General features: G+C 40.8%; 1 protein-coding gene across 1 annotated transcript; it reads right to left on the minus strand.

Annotated features, from left to right (window-relative positions):
• Positions 1-1,442: 1,442 nt before the first annotated feature.
• AREG (amphiregulin) lies at positions 1,443-12,335 on the minus strand. Its single transcript, XM_043572474.1, has 6 exons — positions 11,592-12,335; positions 10,287-10,532; positions 7,488-7,689; positions 6,131-6,286; positions 3,476-3,575; positions 1,443-1,701 (listed from the first exon to the last, which is right to left on the minus strand). Exons 1-5 carry the CDS (start codon positions 11,863-11,865, stop codon positions 3,482-3,484), a joined length of 972 nt encoding a protein of 323 aa, XP_043428409.1. The 5' UTR covers positions 11,866-12,335; the 3' UTR covers positions 1,443-1,701; positions 3,476-3,481.
• Positions 12,336-17,512: the final 5,177 nt, after the last annotated feature.

Here is a 17,512-nt window from a genome sequence, read left to right on the forward strand (position 1 = left end):
TGAGTGATTCTTCTGGCCTGCAGTATACTTACAGGTCCTAGGTGACCCTGCCCTCACTGCTTCCTTTATAGCCTCTGTTGACCTCACACTTTCGGTTTCAGTAATACTGAACTATTTTATGTATTTTCTCTTTCAGGTCATATTGTTTCATGACCTGGTAAGCTGGGTTGTGCCTATAGTGACCGCCACATAACTCCCACTCATCCTTCAAGAATAATCTCAGCTAGCAACTCTCTAGAAAGTCCTCCTTGACTCATTCAGGCCAGGCTAGGTGACAGCTTCCTGGACTCCCATGGATCCCCAGTACACACGTCACCCAATTATTTATTGCACTGTATTGACAAGACATACTCCCTCCCACCAACTGGCTGGCAAATGTCTCAAAGTCAGGACTTTTCTGTCTTATATCTGTAGCACTATACTTGAATCATCCATAGTCTTTCATGAATGAGATTGAGGAAAATGTGTCCTGAAGATGTTCAAGCAGAGATGAATCAGAGGTTCTCAACACTGGCTGCATATAGGAAACATCTGGAGAACTTTTAAAAATACAGCTATAAATGACCCACACCAGTCCATTTAAATAGGAAACTCTGGGACGGGGGCCTGGGCATTGAGACATCCAAAACTCATGTGATAATGCGCAGGTTGAGCTGGGAACCAGTGGGTTAGGTGATCAGTGGACAAGGATTTGGAGAGAAATTCTCTAGAGAGAAATGAAAGTGTTTCTGCTTTAGGCACCTTTCATTCATGAATTTCTGTGGGATGATTGCTGGAATTATACAAAGTTCCTCAAAATGTGGCCCGTACATTATAAAGGTTGGCTCATTTTGCTTTGTGTGCAGGTAACTTAGTTGGCCAGTCAGGAACCAAAGTCTGGGTCATTCCAAGGAATTCATGTTCTTGAAGGAGCACTCACCACAAATGCACATGTATTTGTTTAAAATAATAATAATAAAAAAATAGTAGCCATGGGAAGAAAAGGAGGAATGGGTGTTAGTGCTTTATAGATTCATGTCATGATATTAGAGAAAGAAGGTCTCTTAATATGTCCTGATTCTTTTGAAGTGCCTCATTTGTAATCTTGACACTTATTCTTGTCTGTGATGATGATCATGACCGAGCAGTGGATTTTCTTTCTTTTCTAATATCTGTGTCTACTGTGACAGAGAGGGAGGACTACATGTTGATTTTATAAGTTTTTAAGTGACCAGGACTTGGAGTAACTTCTACACAGAATAAGAAAGGCTGGTTTAAGATATTAGTATTTGTAGGAGGACTAAATGACTCTAGTTTATAATTTTTCCATGAAGAGTGCTTTCTAAGAAAAGAGGTAAGTTTTGAAGGTTACAACAGAAGGAGCTTTCGAAATGATCGCCTAAGTGTTAGGAGAAAAATACCCTACAGCCTTGCAGTCTCAAAACTAATATTCAAACTCTCAATCTCTTTGCTTAAAAAAGTTTAATAAGCTGTAAAATAAATACACTTCCATTAAATATTAAATAAATTATTTACAACTTGAAAAAATACTTTTTATCTCCATGCATCTTTATGTACAGAAATAAGACTTAGCATAAAAAGTGGCAATTGAAAGTTTAAAACCATCAAAACGAAAAGGTTCTGTTTTCTTATGATCCACCAAAAAGAGGAGCCAGCGCATCACTCGTGGTTGTGACTTGGCAGTGACTCCGATCCGATACCCTGTTCAAAAATACAATAAAATATTAGAGAGAAGCTCTATTTCATTAGGGCTTTAAGAAAACATCCAAAAAAAATCAGGAACCAGAATTTCTGTCCATTTTGAATGTCTTGTGAAAAATGCTAAGAGCTCTGCAGAGACAGACTATCACTTGGACTTGAATTCCTCTTTCACACCTGCTTTGGTTATGGGCCCACTTAGGTGGAGGATTACATACGCTGAAGCCTGTTTCATCAAATTCTGCTTGATGAGAAACAACAACACTCATGGGAATTAGTTTTCTTAACCAAATCTGTGCAGTGGACATAATTAAAAAGAAAGATGAAGTGGCATAGTATATTTGTGATATACAGTTAATTTGGGATAATTAGTACCAAGGGCATAATAACAGTAGCTACCAGTTAATAGCTGCCACTACGTGCCAGGCCAGCATATTCCTTTTCCAAAAATCATTTCAGACCTCCTTTGAGAGATCTCAGTTGCACTAAAGGACCAAAAAGCTCCCTTTATTCATGTTGGTGGTCTTAGCTTAAGACCAACACAATAATAAATTCTGCTGCGCTAAGTACTGAGTACAGCCTGGGTTGGCATAGATAAGCAGCCACTTCATGAGTTACTGAGCTAGCATACTAATTCGGTAATAGGCTCAGACCATAATACTTGTGCTTAACCAATGCGAAACAGTGCTTCTCCATGCATCTGCAGTGTTCACTAGAAAGGGAAATACTGGATTTAGTAGATTTAGGCTTTGGTTAAGGAATATGCACATCTAAATGGCATCTCAAGTGATTCTTAAGCCCATGAAGGTCGAGTATCGATGGTTTAAGGATGTGACATCCTTCCTGAATGTCTGAGGAAATGGAGTTCTTCCTTCTGACCAATTTTAAATGTGTCCTCGATCTCTTCGCCTGCTCTTTCTCTGGAAGTTTGCTTCCTCAGCTGTCCACTTTAGTTATTAATAAAACATTCCTCTCTATAGCTCCTTACCTTTCCTACAACATGCTAAACTCTGCCTCTTTCCAAAAAAAAAAAAAAAAAAAAAAAAAAAAAAACCACAACAACTTATAAACAAGAACTATAATATATCTTAACCAAGGTATATTTCAAATTTGTACCCTCTGCCCCCTTCTGACTTCCTTTAAAAGGATATTCATCCTGTTCTCGCCACTGTCTCATGTTTGTGGTTACGCACCCTGCCTTGGCTCTCCACCATGTGAGCTCAACCTATCACTCCATTCAACACCCATCTGAATTAGGCTATTTTTCCCAAGTTTCTCAGGTGACCTCGTCCATCTCACAGTATGAATCTTCCTCTCCCTTCATAATTGCTTGTCCCAATCTCATCAGTCTTTGGAGGCTCGCTTCCAATGCCTACATGTAGCACCCTGTCCTGCTCCCTACACACATCCCATGGCACTTTCTCTCCTTCACTGGAAACTCTTCATATTCCTTTCATATGACATAATTTACTGGCCCTAGCATTCTGGTTCCTTACACTATATTCTATCTACTAAACACTAACTGCGTTGAAAAGAGGATCTGTGTCTACCTCATCTTTACATCTGTTATGATACTAGGACATAGTCTTTTCTCACTATTGAACCTATCTCATGCTCAAAAACTAAGGCTTTCATGTAGCCAATGTTCACAGTGTATCCATAATTGAGGACACTTACTTTCCTCACTTTTCTTGAGATAACAAATGCTGTATTTTTCAAAATTATAGGATATGATTTAAAGTTGTCTTTTAAAACCCAAACCTGTACCATTCATTACCTTCCGTTATGCTATGGCATGTACATTTCCATTTTCTTGTCGAAGTTTCTTTCGTTCTTCAGCTTCTCCTTCATATTCCCTGAAGTATCGTTTTCGAAGCCTTCAGAGAACAAGATATTCTATGGTCATCAAAGTTCTATTCATCTCCGTATTGACTGGGGTTTTCGTGAGTACAGGGAGTTCCTTTCTGCGAGTCCTCATGGACCATTACACTGTATTCTACGCCAAACCAAAACTTAAACCCAGCTCTAGAATATTTTATAACTGTTCTTTTTAAGGGGATGTTCATGGTGACTTTATATAAACATATTCCCAGAGTACTGGGATTTAAGTAGATATGCCCTGAGACACAAACTTTCAAAAGGCATGGGACACGTTGTATGTGTTTTGTTTTGTTTTGTTTTGTTTTTTTAATGGCTGACACATGATATCAGGTTAGTTTCAGAGGTATAACATAATGATTCGACAAGTCTATACATTATGCTAGTCTCCCCACAATTGTAGCTACCATCTGTCACCATGCAACACTATTACAATAGGGACTATATTCCCTATACTGTGCCTTTCATTCCCATGACTTATTCATCCCATAGCTGCAAGCCTGTATCTCCCACTCCCCTTCACCCATTTTGCCCATGTCCCCACTCCCTCCCCTCTGGCAACCACCAGTTTGCTCTCTGTATTTATGGGTCTACTTCTGCTTTTTGTTTGTTTGTTCATTTGTTTGGTTTTTCAGATTCCGCACGTAAGTGAAATGGTTTTGTCTTTCTTTGTGAAATCAATTTGTCTTTGTCTGACTTTCACTCAGCATTATACCCCTAAGTCCATTCACGTTGTTTCGAATGGCAAGATCTCATTCTTTTCTCATCAACACTTAGCACAGTTGCCATGTGTTAACTGGAGGAGGAAAAAGATGGTGTAGTTTTACCACGAAAGGACTTTACACTTGTACAAACTGATTGAAATGGTTAGAGTTTTTCCAAACAAGTTGGGTTCTCTTGATTTCTAAATATAATAAATACTTCCTTTTAGTTTTATTTATTGTTACTTTCTGTTAAAATTCAATTGTTTAAAACAGTCTTGGTGCTGTACAAGAAATTCTATTTTTGGTAGGTCTAGTCCACCCACTAAATGTTCCTACTAAAATCACAAAAACTTTGCCGTGATGTTTGGGAAAAAAATTCAACTACGGAAAAACAGCAAAATGTGGCTTGGGCTAGTGTTTGCTATATGTTCCAAACACAAGAATATGGGAGAAAAGGAGAAAAGTCACTGCTTGGTTTTAGGAGTGCCAACGTGACAAAAGTCTTTCCACACTTTTCCAAAGGATTATTAAATATTTCAACCTGAACGATCACAAGTTTAAATAATTATTTCAAAACATCTTTCCTATCTGGCTATTTTTTCCCTTCTATCCTTCTATGTCAAACAATAATGATTCGTCTGAGAGTATTTTTCCTGAACACGTTTGCATATCTGGCTTGAGGTGCTAACAGATCAAAATAATTTCCAGGGTGTGCAAAACAAAATGAAATCACACATCAAACTCTATGTGCATCATAAAACAGTTTTTTTTTTAATGTGTCTTTTTATCATTATCTAATCTGCATCTTAAATAATAGTAAACAATGGCAGAAGATAACTCCTTGTTTCCTGAATGGCAGGAGTGGTAGATCATGCACACAGTCCAGTTGTTAAAGTAATTTACCAAGGCCTAAAATTAGAATAATGAGTCTATTGCTTTTCCCAAGCTCTAGTAGCACATGAGTCATTATAGAGCCATTCACGCCCTCCCCCAACTTCCTTAAGTCACTGACTTCTGTTTGACAGACAATGCCATTTTGACATACCCACCAGTGCCTACTACCAGGAACAGTCTACTTCTAACATTCGTTGGTCATGAAGTGTGATGATGTTATTATGAGCACAGGGCAGATACTGCAGGAGTAGAACAGTAACAGAATTGTCCCTGCTTCCTACGCCCTGCCCCTCCGGAGGAAATTTTTCTTTCTTTCCTTTCTTTCTTCTCTTTCCCTTTCTTCCTTTCTTTCTCCTTCTTTCTTTCCCTCTTTATCTTTCATAACTGAGTGCCCATATTACCTTTAACAATTACAAATAGGCGCACGTTCTATGTAAATCAGTACCGTGCTAGGACATTTCTAACTCCAAATTCTGCGTTTTAACAGAAACAGATGTATCTTTTCTGGGCTCCTGGTTTGAAGCTCTTTGTGAGTTTTTGTGCCAAAGCAGGATCTCTGACAACCTACTGTGAACCAGAACCAGGCTTTCATTAGACTCTGGGAAGTTTCCTTAAGCTTAAAGATATTCACAGTGGCTATCAACAGTCTGAGATTAGGAAGTAGCCATGAGTGGAAACAGGACATGAAACACAACCATCTGCTTTTAAGTTCAAAATACTTCTAAGCTTTTTGAAAAATAGCTTTACATATGAAGTGTCAATGGTGGCCGAAGTAATATATATTTTGACCTAATCCTATGATCTTTGTCAGTGAAGTGTAAAGCTATGGCCAAGGATCACATGTCCCCAATAGAATAATCCATCTAAAATGGGATATAGTACTTTGTGACAGCATACTGAAAATAAACCAACCCGGCATTATTTTATTAGGAATCTTTAAGTTATGCCGTACTTACTGGATTGTGATAACAACAGCAATCGCTGTGAAGCTCACGGCAGACACAAAGGCAGCTATGGCGGCTAAAGCGATTTTTGATAAATCACTGTCAACCATGCTGTGAGTCTTCATGGACTTTTCCCCACACCGTTCACCAAAGTAATCCTGATGACATCTGGAAACAACCCACATCCAAAAATTATAATAATAACTGAAAGCATTCTCTCTATTTTAGCATTTAATTGTAACCCTCAAAAAAAAAAAAAAAAGCCAAGCTATCTATTTGTATTTCAAAATCAGGAGACAGAATGCATTCAAGCCAAAGATCTATTAGTGTAAGAACAAGTTGAGATTAGTTTGGGTGTGATATTCCAAGAAGACACACCTTTTCATTCTTTGTGCTCCTTGTATGACCACCTGATGAGTTCTGTCACTTGTGATGCAGCTAATACATTCCACTATCATTTAATGTGCCAGTAGCTTTTGAGAGGAGGGAGTATAGAGCATTATGTGAAGAGTACCTTTAGGTCCTTTTTTTTAAAAAAAAAAGTTTTGCAAACCTTTTGTATATATTTTTTTTCAACGTTTATTTATTTTTTGGGGGACAGACAGAGCATGAACGGGGGAGGGGCAGAGAGACAGGGAGACACAGAATCGGAAACAGGCTCCAGGCTCTGAGCCATCAGCCCAGAGCCTGACTCGGGGCTCAAACTCACGGACCGCGAGATCGTGACCTGGCTGAAGTCGGACGCTTAACCGACTGCGCCACCCAGGCGCCCCCCTTTTGTATATTTTTACATAGTTTGTTTTGTATATTATAAAACCGGGGGTCAGCAAACTGTAGCCAGTGGATCAAATCTGGCCATTCGTTGGGTTTTTTACAGTGTGTAAGCCAAGGATGGTTATTACACTTTAAAATGATTTTACATTTTTAAATGGTTACATTTTAGTTGGAAGCACATACATAACCTCGACCAAAGAAGCCTAAATTATTTGCCAGCTGGTCCTTTAAGAAAAAGTTTACGGGGGCGCCTGGGTTGCTCAGTCGGTTGAGCTTCCGACTTCAGCTCAGGACATGATCTTGCAGTTTGTGGGTTCCAGCCTCACATCGGGCTCTGTGCTGACAGCTCAGAGCCTGGAGCCTGCTTCATTCGGATTCTGTGTCTCCCTCTCTCTCTGTTCCCCCCCCCCCCCCCACTCATGCTCTGTCTCTTTCTCTCTCTGTCAAAAATAAATAAACATCAAAAAAAAAAAAAAAAAAAAGAAAAGAAAAAGTTTACAGACCCTTGACACTGGAGAAATAAATGGTTTTCTGCATCTAGGAGTTTCAGACCTAGTGTTATAAATAGATTTCTTTTTAATTTAGGAAAACTTACTTGCATGTTACTGCTCCCAGGTTCTCTATATATTTGCATTCTCCATGAATACAGAAATTTTGGAATTCTGCATCACACGGATTTTTCTTCTTTCTGTTTTTTCTATTTTTTCCATGTTTGCCTCCTTTTTTCTTTCTTTTGGGTTTATCTGAAGTCTTTTCACTTTCTGTCTTGTTTTTCATGGGCTTAACTACCTGTTCAACTGAAAAAAAAATAGATACGATTTACTGACAGCAGTCTCTCTTCATCTTGCATATCATTTTGGAGACATGGAGAAAGAAGTCCTAGCAGCGAGAGCTCATGGGCATGAGAACCCTATTTTTCTCATTATTTAACCCAAATTCATGTATAATAACTGGTTAAAGAGAATATCTGAATGGTGTGGCGCTTGAAAATCTGAACCTCCTCGTTATTTTATAAGCTTAGAAACATATTTTGAATTTATTTATACCAGTATTATTACTATTGTTAATAGTATGTACCTGTCTAAAAAAAATGAGGAAATATCTTGCACATTTCTTGAATTTCTTATACATACCACGTTCTTGGTAATGAGCATTAATTTGATTAAACTCAGATCACGGTTGAGTGTATTGTTATCCAGATGCTATAGATGAGGAAACTGAAGTTGAATGAAGACAAGTTACATGCCCTGGGACATGCAGCTAGAGAATGACAGTGCTGGAGTATCAAAACCTGTCATTCCCCCCTGTCCTATGTTTTCTCTTGAATAGGTCAAGGTTACTGACTAAACTGGTGCTTTAGTGTATCTGTTGATTTTATATATGCATCTCGGTCTTGTGCTCATTATCATAGTTGGGAATTACTGTGTATTACTTGAGGATGGAAAAAACGGAGAATTATATATTAGGATTAATCAATTTTCTCCAACTCCCAGATTACAACAGGTTATAATTATTCATTCCATGGGGCTCATTTCTGTGGGCAATCTATTTGAAAAACAGGAATCTAGAAATATTTGTACCTGATGCTTCTGAGAGTCAGTCATCTTAACTCTTTTGATCTACAGAAACATTCGTTCAGTGTTATTGCTATACAGGGCATAGTTTTCCCACATACTAAATATGGGAGGGAGGAGTGTTCATGTTGGAGCTGTGTGTTTTGTTATACTAGTACCTGAATAGGCTTATCTAAGCAAGTATTTAGCAAACAGAGCCCAGTGAAAAGAGGAAGATACCATAATGTCATAATACCATTAGTTATAATGGTCCTGCATAATGTCCCATTAAATAGAAAACATTAGAAATATAGGGAAGGGTATCAAAGATAGAACCCTGTGATCAAGGAAGCGACAAATAAATATTATGAGGATTTTAGCAGGTTATTATGACATTAATAATAGTCAAATTAGGAGCAATGCTTAACCGGTTGTGCAATTTTTATATGGAAAATTTGGTGATAAATAAGCAACACAAATTAGAGTAAGTCCTCTAAAAGAAAACACTTTAAATGAGTATTACTGCACGTTATCAGATACATTGCAAATTGTAGACACAGACAAATCGTCACCACGCTGAAGTGCTGCAACAGACAGCAACCCCAGGGGTTCAACAGCCTTTCAAAGGAGCTCACCCATCAGTTTCCCTGTATTTCACAAGGCACTAGTCAGTTTCACTGCTAACAGTTTATTTGGCCGTTTGAAACGTTAACGACTTGAAACATCTTTAAGAGAACATTTTCTCCTCTTATCCTTCCAAAAAGAAATATAAATGAACCTCTTCCCCACCTCACATAAAAGCGCAAGTTATTGAACAAGCAGTAAAGTGGAGTGTTCCCTAAAGCTTTTTCCACTTGGCGCTTAACCCAGTCACTCTCCCTGTGGTATCACCTGCTGTCCCTTCACCAGGTCTGCAAGGCAGACAGAGGGGGAGAAGTCAGGGAAACTAAGGTCAGGAGAGACGGGGCATTATGTTCTGCCTCCATATTGGATGTCTCTAGGATATTTAGATTTACTGATGACCTCATCCGTCCTGAAACTCCAAAGTAATATGAGGGTAACGAACAATACTTAACCTCTTACTTTGGTACTCTCATTTTAAGCAGATGCTCTTTTTTAAAGATCAGATAACAGCAAAAGGGAACAAAACTATGGGTCACTATTATTTAACTAACACATGGAATCTGGGGCTAAATCATGATTTTTAGCAATTTGAAATCCATGCATAGTTGTTCTTTAATATTTCCAGAAGGTTATATTATTATTTTTGTCGTGTTTTAGAAACACTTGTTTTTCAACACCTGGGGTACTTAAAAGCTAAAGTCCAACCCCACTAAAGTCCTTCCCCACTACTTTGTTCTGTTCCCTTATTTGTGTTAAAAATGCAGGTGTTTAGGGAATTTCTGTATGGGGAGTGGACACAGAAGCTGACGACTGGTTGATGTCTATGTCTGTCTCTCAGCATGGAGGCTGTGTGGCCCAATGGGAAAGAGCATCGGATCACCATCAAACACTGGAGTTCTCATCCTGGCTCAACTGCTTGCTGGCTGGAAGCTTGGGCAAAACCACCTTCTCCAGTTATCATCTTTGTAAAATGCTAACAATTCCTACTTGTAAAGTAGACTTAATAGACATTGACCATTTTTAGAGCTCCAGACATATCAGATGTACCCACACACAGCTCCTTCCATCTCAGGAGGTAGCTTCCCCAAGGCATATGCAGCACATGAACACGCAAGAAAACCATTCCGAGAGCCAGGGAATGGCTCTTCTTTTGAAGCAGCTTTGCCCATACAAACACACATCTTCTAGGCTATGTTTTCGCCTTATCCTCCACTCACCTCGGACTGAATCATCTACAATATAGCCAGATATTTGTGGTTCGTTATCATACTCTTCTGCATAATCATAGTCGATCCCCGAGGACAGTTCCCTACTAGAAGGCGTTTCACTCACAGGGGAAATCTCCCTTCCTGAGGACCCATTTCTTGGGGTAACCTCAAATCCATCGGCACTGTGGTCCCCAGAAAATGGTTCCCCTTTCCCAGAGGAGGTGTCGTTGGCAGCTGATCCAGCAGCATAATGGGCTGTGGGAGAAAGAACAACGGGAGAAAAGAAAAGGTAGAGCAGAGTGAGTGCCTTTCTCACCAGTCAGCTGGGTTCAGGAGAAATGTTTATCTTCTGATATCAAAGCTGTTATTGCACATGTGCTATTGTTTGGGATTGAGTCACTTATGAAAGCATCTTCACATTCTGCCAACAAGCAAACTCAGCTGCTCCAATTTACAGAGCTGCTTTCATCGAGGTTTTCTTTTCCACAGACGGTCTCCATTACCTTCCACACCAACTTATGCTGCCATATAGGCAAGTTCGTCTAATTACTGAACGGGTAATGTCTGTAGAGTCCCATCACTTCACATGCCAAATGCATTTGTGTTTGCTAGAATGACCCATTTGAACGGATGGGTTCTAGATATAAATATCAGACTCTCTTGACACGTGTTCATATTTTTAAAAAGGTGACATACATAACTGTAAAACAACATAAATGCTATTTGATAGTAAGGCCTCTTGTGCTCGCTTCGGCAGCACATATACTAAAATTGATAGTAAGGACTCTTCCTGTCATTGTTTCATTATTCTTGTTCCTACCTAGGGAAGAACCTGGTGGGGGGAGGAGCCCAGGTGAGATTTGGGGGCCTAAAGTTTCAGGCGCCTGGTTTCTCTTATAGATCTCACTAAAGGAGCAACAGGGTGGTGCTTTTACTTCTCCCTGGGAGGGCCTCTAGGAAGGTAAAGGTACAATCACTAGACAGAGGAGATGGAGATTTTAGGCAGGAGTCAGCGCTCCGCGTCCAGGACTTAACTACTCTAAGATCTGCGGAAATCGCTTCACCTTTCTGGACTCGGTTTCTTTTTCTGTAAAAGGCAGAATTTGGAGCACAGGATCTCTGAGGTCTCCTCCAGCTGGACTAAAGTAAAAAATTCGGGAACTCTCCGGCACCCTCTTCCTGACCTGGGACGTCAGAGGCACCTGCCCGCGTTTCTCCTCCTCCCCGGCAGTAACCTTGGGGAGGGCGCTGCCGTGGACGCCTCCCGCCGTGGGAGAAGCGCAGGCCGGCAGTTCGGAGCCGGGATGCCCTCACCTGAGCCCAGGATCAGGAGCGACAGCACCACCGGCGCCGGCGGCAGCAGCGGGGCTCTCATTGGTCCCTCGGCGCGGCGGCGGCGTCGCGGTCTCTGGGGCAACTCGGCCGGGAGTCGCGGCTGGAACAGGAGGTGGCGGAAGAGAGAGCGGACAGGAGGGAGTGTGCGGCCGTGCTCGCCGCCCGGCCGGGCTCGGGCGCTGGACGAGCGTCTACAGCTCGCCTCGGGATCCCTCGGTTCCGACTCGGGCGCGGGCAAAAGGTGTGCGAACATTCCGGAGGCGCGGCGCGCACCTGCGGCTTTATAGGCCGGGCGGGGACCCGGGCCAGGCCCGTGACGTCACGGCCTCCGCTGTGGGTGGAGGAGGGCGGCTGCGCCACAAGAGGTTACTACCCCAAAACCACACGCGGATGGCAGGCGCCCCACCTCCCCGGAGCGTGGAGAGCCACCGGGAGGAAATGGAAATTAAACCCTAGCTGCGAGCTGAGAACACGCCCGCTCCACATTCGACGGTGGGAGTAGAGTTGGAGAGCTGGTAGCTGACAGTCAAAAGTCCCACTTTCTCAAACCACCTGAAGAACCTCCGTGTAGACTTTGGTTGGTCTTAATACTACAAGTGACAGGGATTGATTAGAAGAGTTCCCTATTAAGATGTAGAAGTACTTTAAGACCAAGAGTGACTTAGCAAGGAGAGCCTGATGTCCTTTAACAGGGATTATGAAGTTCGTGAGCCGACTAGAGAGAGCGCCCCCTAATGAGGAGCGACTTTATTTAAGATGGGCCCTTTATCCCGACCGCGAGCCCTTTCTTCCCCACTGCTGGAAAGCGGCCAGAATTTCAAATCGTCTCCCCTCCCATTCATTTGTCTGTGTCCCAAGGTCCTTATCAAAATGAGGATTTATTGACCATCTATCATTGCCGAACTATAACCGCTTAGAGGATGACCTGCCCCGTCTCAGTCAGTAACCTTGCTGGTTAAGAATCATTTTTCCCTGTTTTACAAGGAGGACTTGCCACCCCTGGTTATGGCAGAAACCAGATGGATTTAAGGTCCTCTGACTCTAAAATCTCTCTCCACTCTGATAAAGGAATTTGGAGTAAACCGATCTTTGGAAAGAGAGCTTCTGGGAAGAACAATACTTGGTCCTAAGGAATAACCACTGCTGGGAGGGTATTGACGTTTAAATGAAGGGGGTGCCCAAGTCTGTGCACCACAAATCCCAGGATAAAACCACCGGCTTTGAGGAAGCCCGGTTAGAATCTGGTAGGGCAGTTAATCCCAACAAGAAGGAAAAATGAAGAGGATGGGAGCCGCTCAATTCGACTGACTTTGATGGAGACACAGCTCCAGACCTGGATTTTCCTTGACTTGAAGAAAAAAAAGCAAGCATCATTCTCCCTCTCTCTAACTGGTTCCTTGTCTTAAAGATACGTATTTCTTCCAGTGCAACAGCCCTTTTTGGAGTGTGGATCACAGTACATCTATCCTAATTCTGGGAAACTTTTGTAAAGCTACTTACTTTTTAATGGCATATGGAGGTCGTGGGCTAAATAATACCATACATTTAGCAGGATGAAATAAACAGTCGTGACTCATGCCTTCCCTTCTAGTCAACATTTGCTGAGAGTATATTTGGTGTCATCTGCTTGTTTTATTTTTTTATGTGGGGGGGCTGGGGGTGGAGGCAGTAAAGAGAGCGATGAACTGATCACCGTTCCCTGCTCTCCAGAAGCTCAGTGTGGTGTGGGCCGGAAAAGTAATTCTGTTATGTCAGATGATAAGAAGGATTTGGACTGCCATGGAAAACAAGGATGCAGTTTAGTTTTGCTCCCCCGCTTAATGTCCTTACCAGCAGAAAGCTTAAATGGAAAGAACACCTCTGACACAGTATGCCCCCAAATGGAAAAAAAGACCAGGAAGACGGCACTGCCCATCCCAGGGTGAAGCAGGGACCTGCACCGTCATCTTTGTGGCTGGAGGAGAAGATTCTGATTCAGACAGATTCACAGCCTTGCCCACAGATTTCAAAAGATGGCAGGGATTTTGTTTAGAGTTCAGACTGTGGCGCTGCTCTCCTCTCAGGCTTCGCTTTTGTTCTGGTCCCATTGTTCCCTTTCCCTTACTCTTTCTTCTCAAGTGAGAGGAAGGCAAGTTGTGTGCATGCGTCATCAGAAATGGTTCACTTTGAAGGGAAGTGAGTTCTTTACACCGGAAATTGCTTAGTCTTTTTACAACTGGAAATGTGGAGGGTGACGATTTCCGTTGGTATGGGATGGAACATAGAATTATAGGGGCAGATTGCTAGTGCTTAGTATGAGCTGTAAATTCACCCCAGTTGGGTAATCATGTACAAATTCCACCACAAACTAAACCACCTAATATTTGAAAGACTCGGGTTCCTCATCTGAAAATAGAAATAAAGCTACCGACCTGCTGTTAAGCAGATCAAATGAGATAAGATAACCTATGCAAGCAACACAAAACCTAGCAAATGCGGAGTGCTCAATACATGGCAACTATTATTATTAGCCTTGGCATTATGATAGGTACATTCTATCAATCACATTGAAGAACCAAGTGACTCTTATAAATGGAGCTACTCACAGAGGAAGTGAAATAATCTTCAGTATTTTCAAGCCCATGAACTTTGTACCTACTTCCCATTAACTCTAACCATTTTGAACATTTTATGGTTCATCATCGGGTACCATGGGGCGTCATAATGGTTGCATCACAGTGTAGCACCCCTGATGACTCACAGCATTCTGGAATTTGCACGAGAGGGAAACCTTCCCCATGTCATGTTGGATACTCTACATAATGCATGCTAAGCAGAGACAGGGAAGAACAACTTCAAGAAATTCAAGTAGAATTCAAGTAGCTACTCTTCTTTGTCTTGAACAATTGATGGTTCCCACACCTACTAGGAGGCTAAAGGCAGCTCTATGGGCCAGTGCTCCCAGCCAGCCACTCACTTTGAAGTCTGGTATCCGGATCCTGATAATATTTTATATGTATAGTAGAAACAAACTCACTTTGACTCTGCTAAAAGGTGTGCTATAGAACCCAAGAATAATCATGTGTTTGTTCATATAATTGATCTTGAGTTTTTATAGAGAGGGCCAGGTCTGAGTCAACCCATGAAACCCTCAACTAAAATTAAGAAATTCTCTCATGTATAAGTAACATTTCCTATATTATTAACAAATGCATTGGCTCCATTTAGATGTCTGTAATTTTCTACTCTTCACCTTCGAGTTTATCCATGCTAAAGAATATATAATTTCTAGTTTCTTCAAAAACAGGCCTTCCATGAATTTGATTTGTTGGGTACCTTGACATACTAGTAAAATAAAAGTACTTGGCCCTTTAAAACCTTAACATGATGGCTTTTGCAGAGCAGTAACTAGCAGATGGGACGGAAGGCAGCAGACTGTTTGATACAGTAGGAACTAGGCAAATGTAACGTACAATTAACTGCATTTAAACACACAAGAAACGAATGCTCTGGCTAGCTCATTTACTCATCAAATACATTTTGAGAACTAGGTCCTCTTCTAGGCACCGGGGATAAAACTTTGAATAAGTCATAATGTCTTCATTTTTAAGGACCTTGCATTCTATTAAGGGGAAACATATAATAAACAAGGGAACCATACATAAAATAATTTTAGGCCATGATGCGCTTAGAAAGGAAATAAAATATGTGATCTGGAGGGCTTGGGATGGTGGAAGAAGAGGATAAAAGGAAATTCAAGATAGCCCCTACAGTAAAGTAGTTCACAGTTTCTCTCTACAGGAAACAGGGCAGGATAAAATGGAGAGGAGTATCCTTTGGAATAATAACAGCTGTGGAAAGCAGAGATAGGCAAGGATAGGAATGAGAGATAGATATAAGCATAGACAAAAAGAATGAGGGATGCTGAACGATGGATGCCTTGAATGGAGGAGCCTCAAAAGTATGGAGGATTTGGGAACATTGCACGAGAATTCATTCCAGGGGCGCCTGGGTGGCTCAGTTGGTTGACTGTCTGACTGTTCAAGTCCCACATTGGGCTCTGTGCTGACAGCTCGGAGCCTGGAGCCTGCTTCGGATTCTGTGTCTCCCTCTCTCTCTGCCCCTACCCCCTCACTCTCTGTCTCTGCCTCTGTTTCTCTCTCTCTCAAAAAATAATAAACATTAAATTTTTTTTTAATTGACTATATTTGCATACCTCTAAAAATTATGTAATCCTATTATCACCGACCCATAGTTGAAGTATTCTTGTTATGAATTTAGATAGTCTCTTTAAATGTCTTTTTCAACTTTTAGCAGGGTTAGGCTATCTTATGTATAGATTTTGTTGTATTTCCCCATAAACACAATAAGCTTTTGTTTCAAGTTCAATGAGAATAGGCAGTTTTAAATTTCGCAAGTGAATAAATGACTAATTTGTTGAATAAACCACTCCTGTACAGTCTGTCCTATGCAGGGATAGGGTAGGCCACAAAGAAACAGGCCTTTGGATGCCATGCTTCTGGAACTTCCTGAATGTGTGTATTAAAATTTTATGACCATAACTAAAAAAAATTGTAAGTTCATTTGGAAGAATCCAGACAAAAGTAGACCTCATAGGAAAAGAGGGATTCAAAATAGAGTTATAAATCTTGTAAATATCAAGTGTGTCCCTTAGTACTCTTCCTGGAATCACTATTTTTGTCTTAAACCTGGATTTATGTACTCCCAAATTATTTGGTCAGGTATGCAGAAGATGTGATTTTGCTCCTAGCTTTCTTTCCTTCCATAGGAATTCCAAAAGTCATTAGTTTTGTAACTTCTCAAGATAACAAATATTCCAAGAACATAGTTTTAATATCAAATTGCTAGGTAATTCCGGGATTCTCAAGCACTACCTTGTATGACTATAAGGAAACACTTGGCCTTTTGAAATAATTTCTTTTAATGTTTATTTATTTTTGAGAGAGAGACAGAGAGACAAAGAGCAAGTGGGGCAGAGAGAGAGGGAGACACAGAATCCAAAGCAGGCTCTAGGCTCCTAGCCGTCAGCACAGGGCCCAACGCGGGGCTTGAACTCACAGACCATGAGATCATGACCTGGGATAAAGTCAGATGCTCAACTGACTGAGCCACCCAGGCACCCTAGAAATACTTGGCTTTTCAACAGTACAACTGGCCTGAACTAATCATGACATAATATGAGGGAGTACTACTTACATGATAGAAAAAAATTTTTAAGGATTTTTTTTAAAGAAATATAAATTTGGTCGTTTAGTCTTATCTCAAAGATGGTATTTACTAAAATTCTTACATTTATTTAAATAGAAAAAAATAGAAACTTTGAAGGTATGTCTTGCCTAAAATTATGTCTTTGGAAAAAGTCATGCAGCTTGCACTTTTAAAAGTTATTGTAACCATCAGGTAGCTAAGGATATAAGAACATAAGGATATAAGAACATAAATTCTATGTTAAATATTGTGTTTCTATATTTGCTCAATTTGGAGATTTGAGGTTATGTCTCTACTAATTTATGAAATGTGATTCGTTTTTATTTTCCTTACCAATATTTCAATCTGCACAAAATGATTACTTTCAATGGTATTTTCTTGGAAAAACCTAAACGTGTAACTTTTGAAGTGTAACACACACACACACACACACACACACACGAGGAAAGAGAACAGTATAAGAGCGAGTCTGCATTTTTAAAGAATCCATTATTTTTAAGAATAAAAGAAGGAAAGAAAGGAAAGCTTTATAGACAAACGTTATTAACATTTTAAGAAGTATGTGAGGAGAGCCTGGGTGGCTCAGTTGGGTAGGCGCCTGACTTTCGCTCAGGTCATGATCTCACGGTTCTTGGATTTGAACCCCATGTCAGGTTCTGTGCTGACAGCTCGGAGCCTGGAGCCTGCTTCCG

Source organism: Prionailurus bengalensis, chromosome B1 (assembly GCF_016509475.1).
Source record: "Prionailurus bengalensis isolate Pbe53 chromosome B1, Fcat_Pben_1.1_paternal_pri, whole genome shotgun sequence".
In the NCBI taxonomy this organism is placed as follows: Eukaryota; Metazoa; Chordata; class Mammalia; order Carnivora; family Felidae; genus Prionailurus; species Prionailurus bengalensis.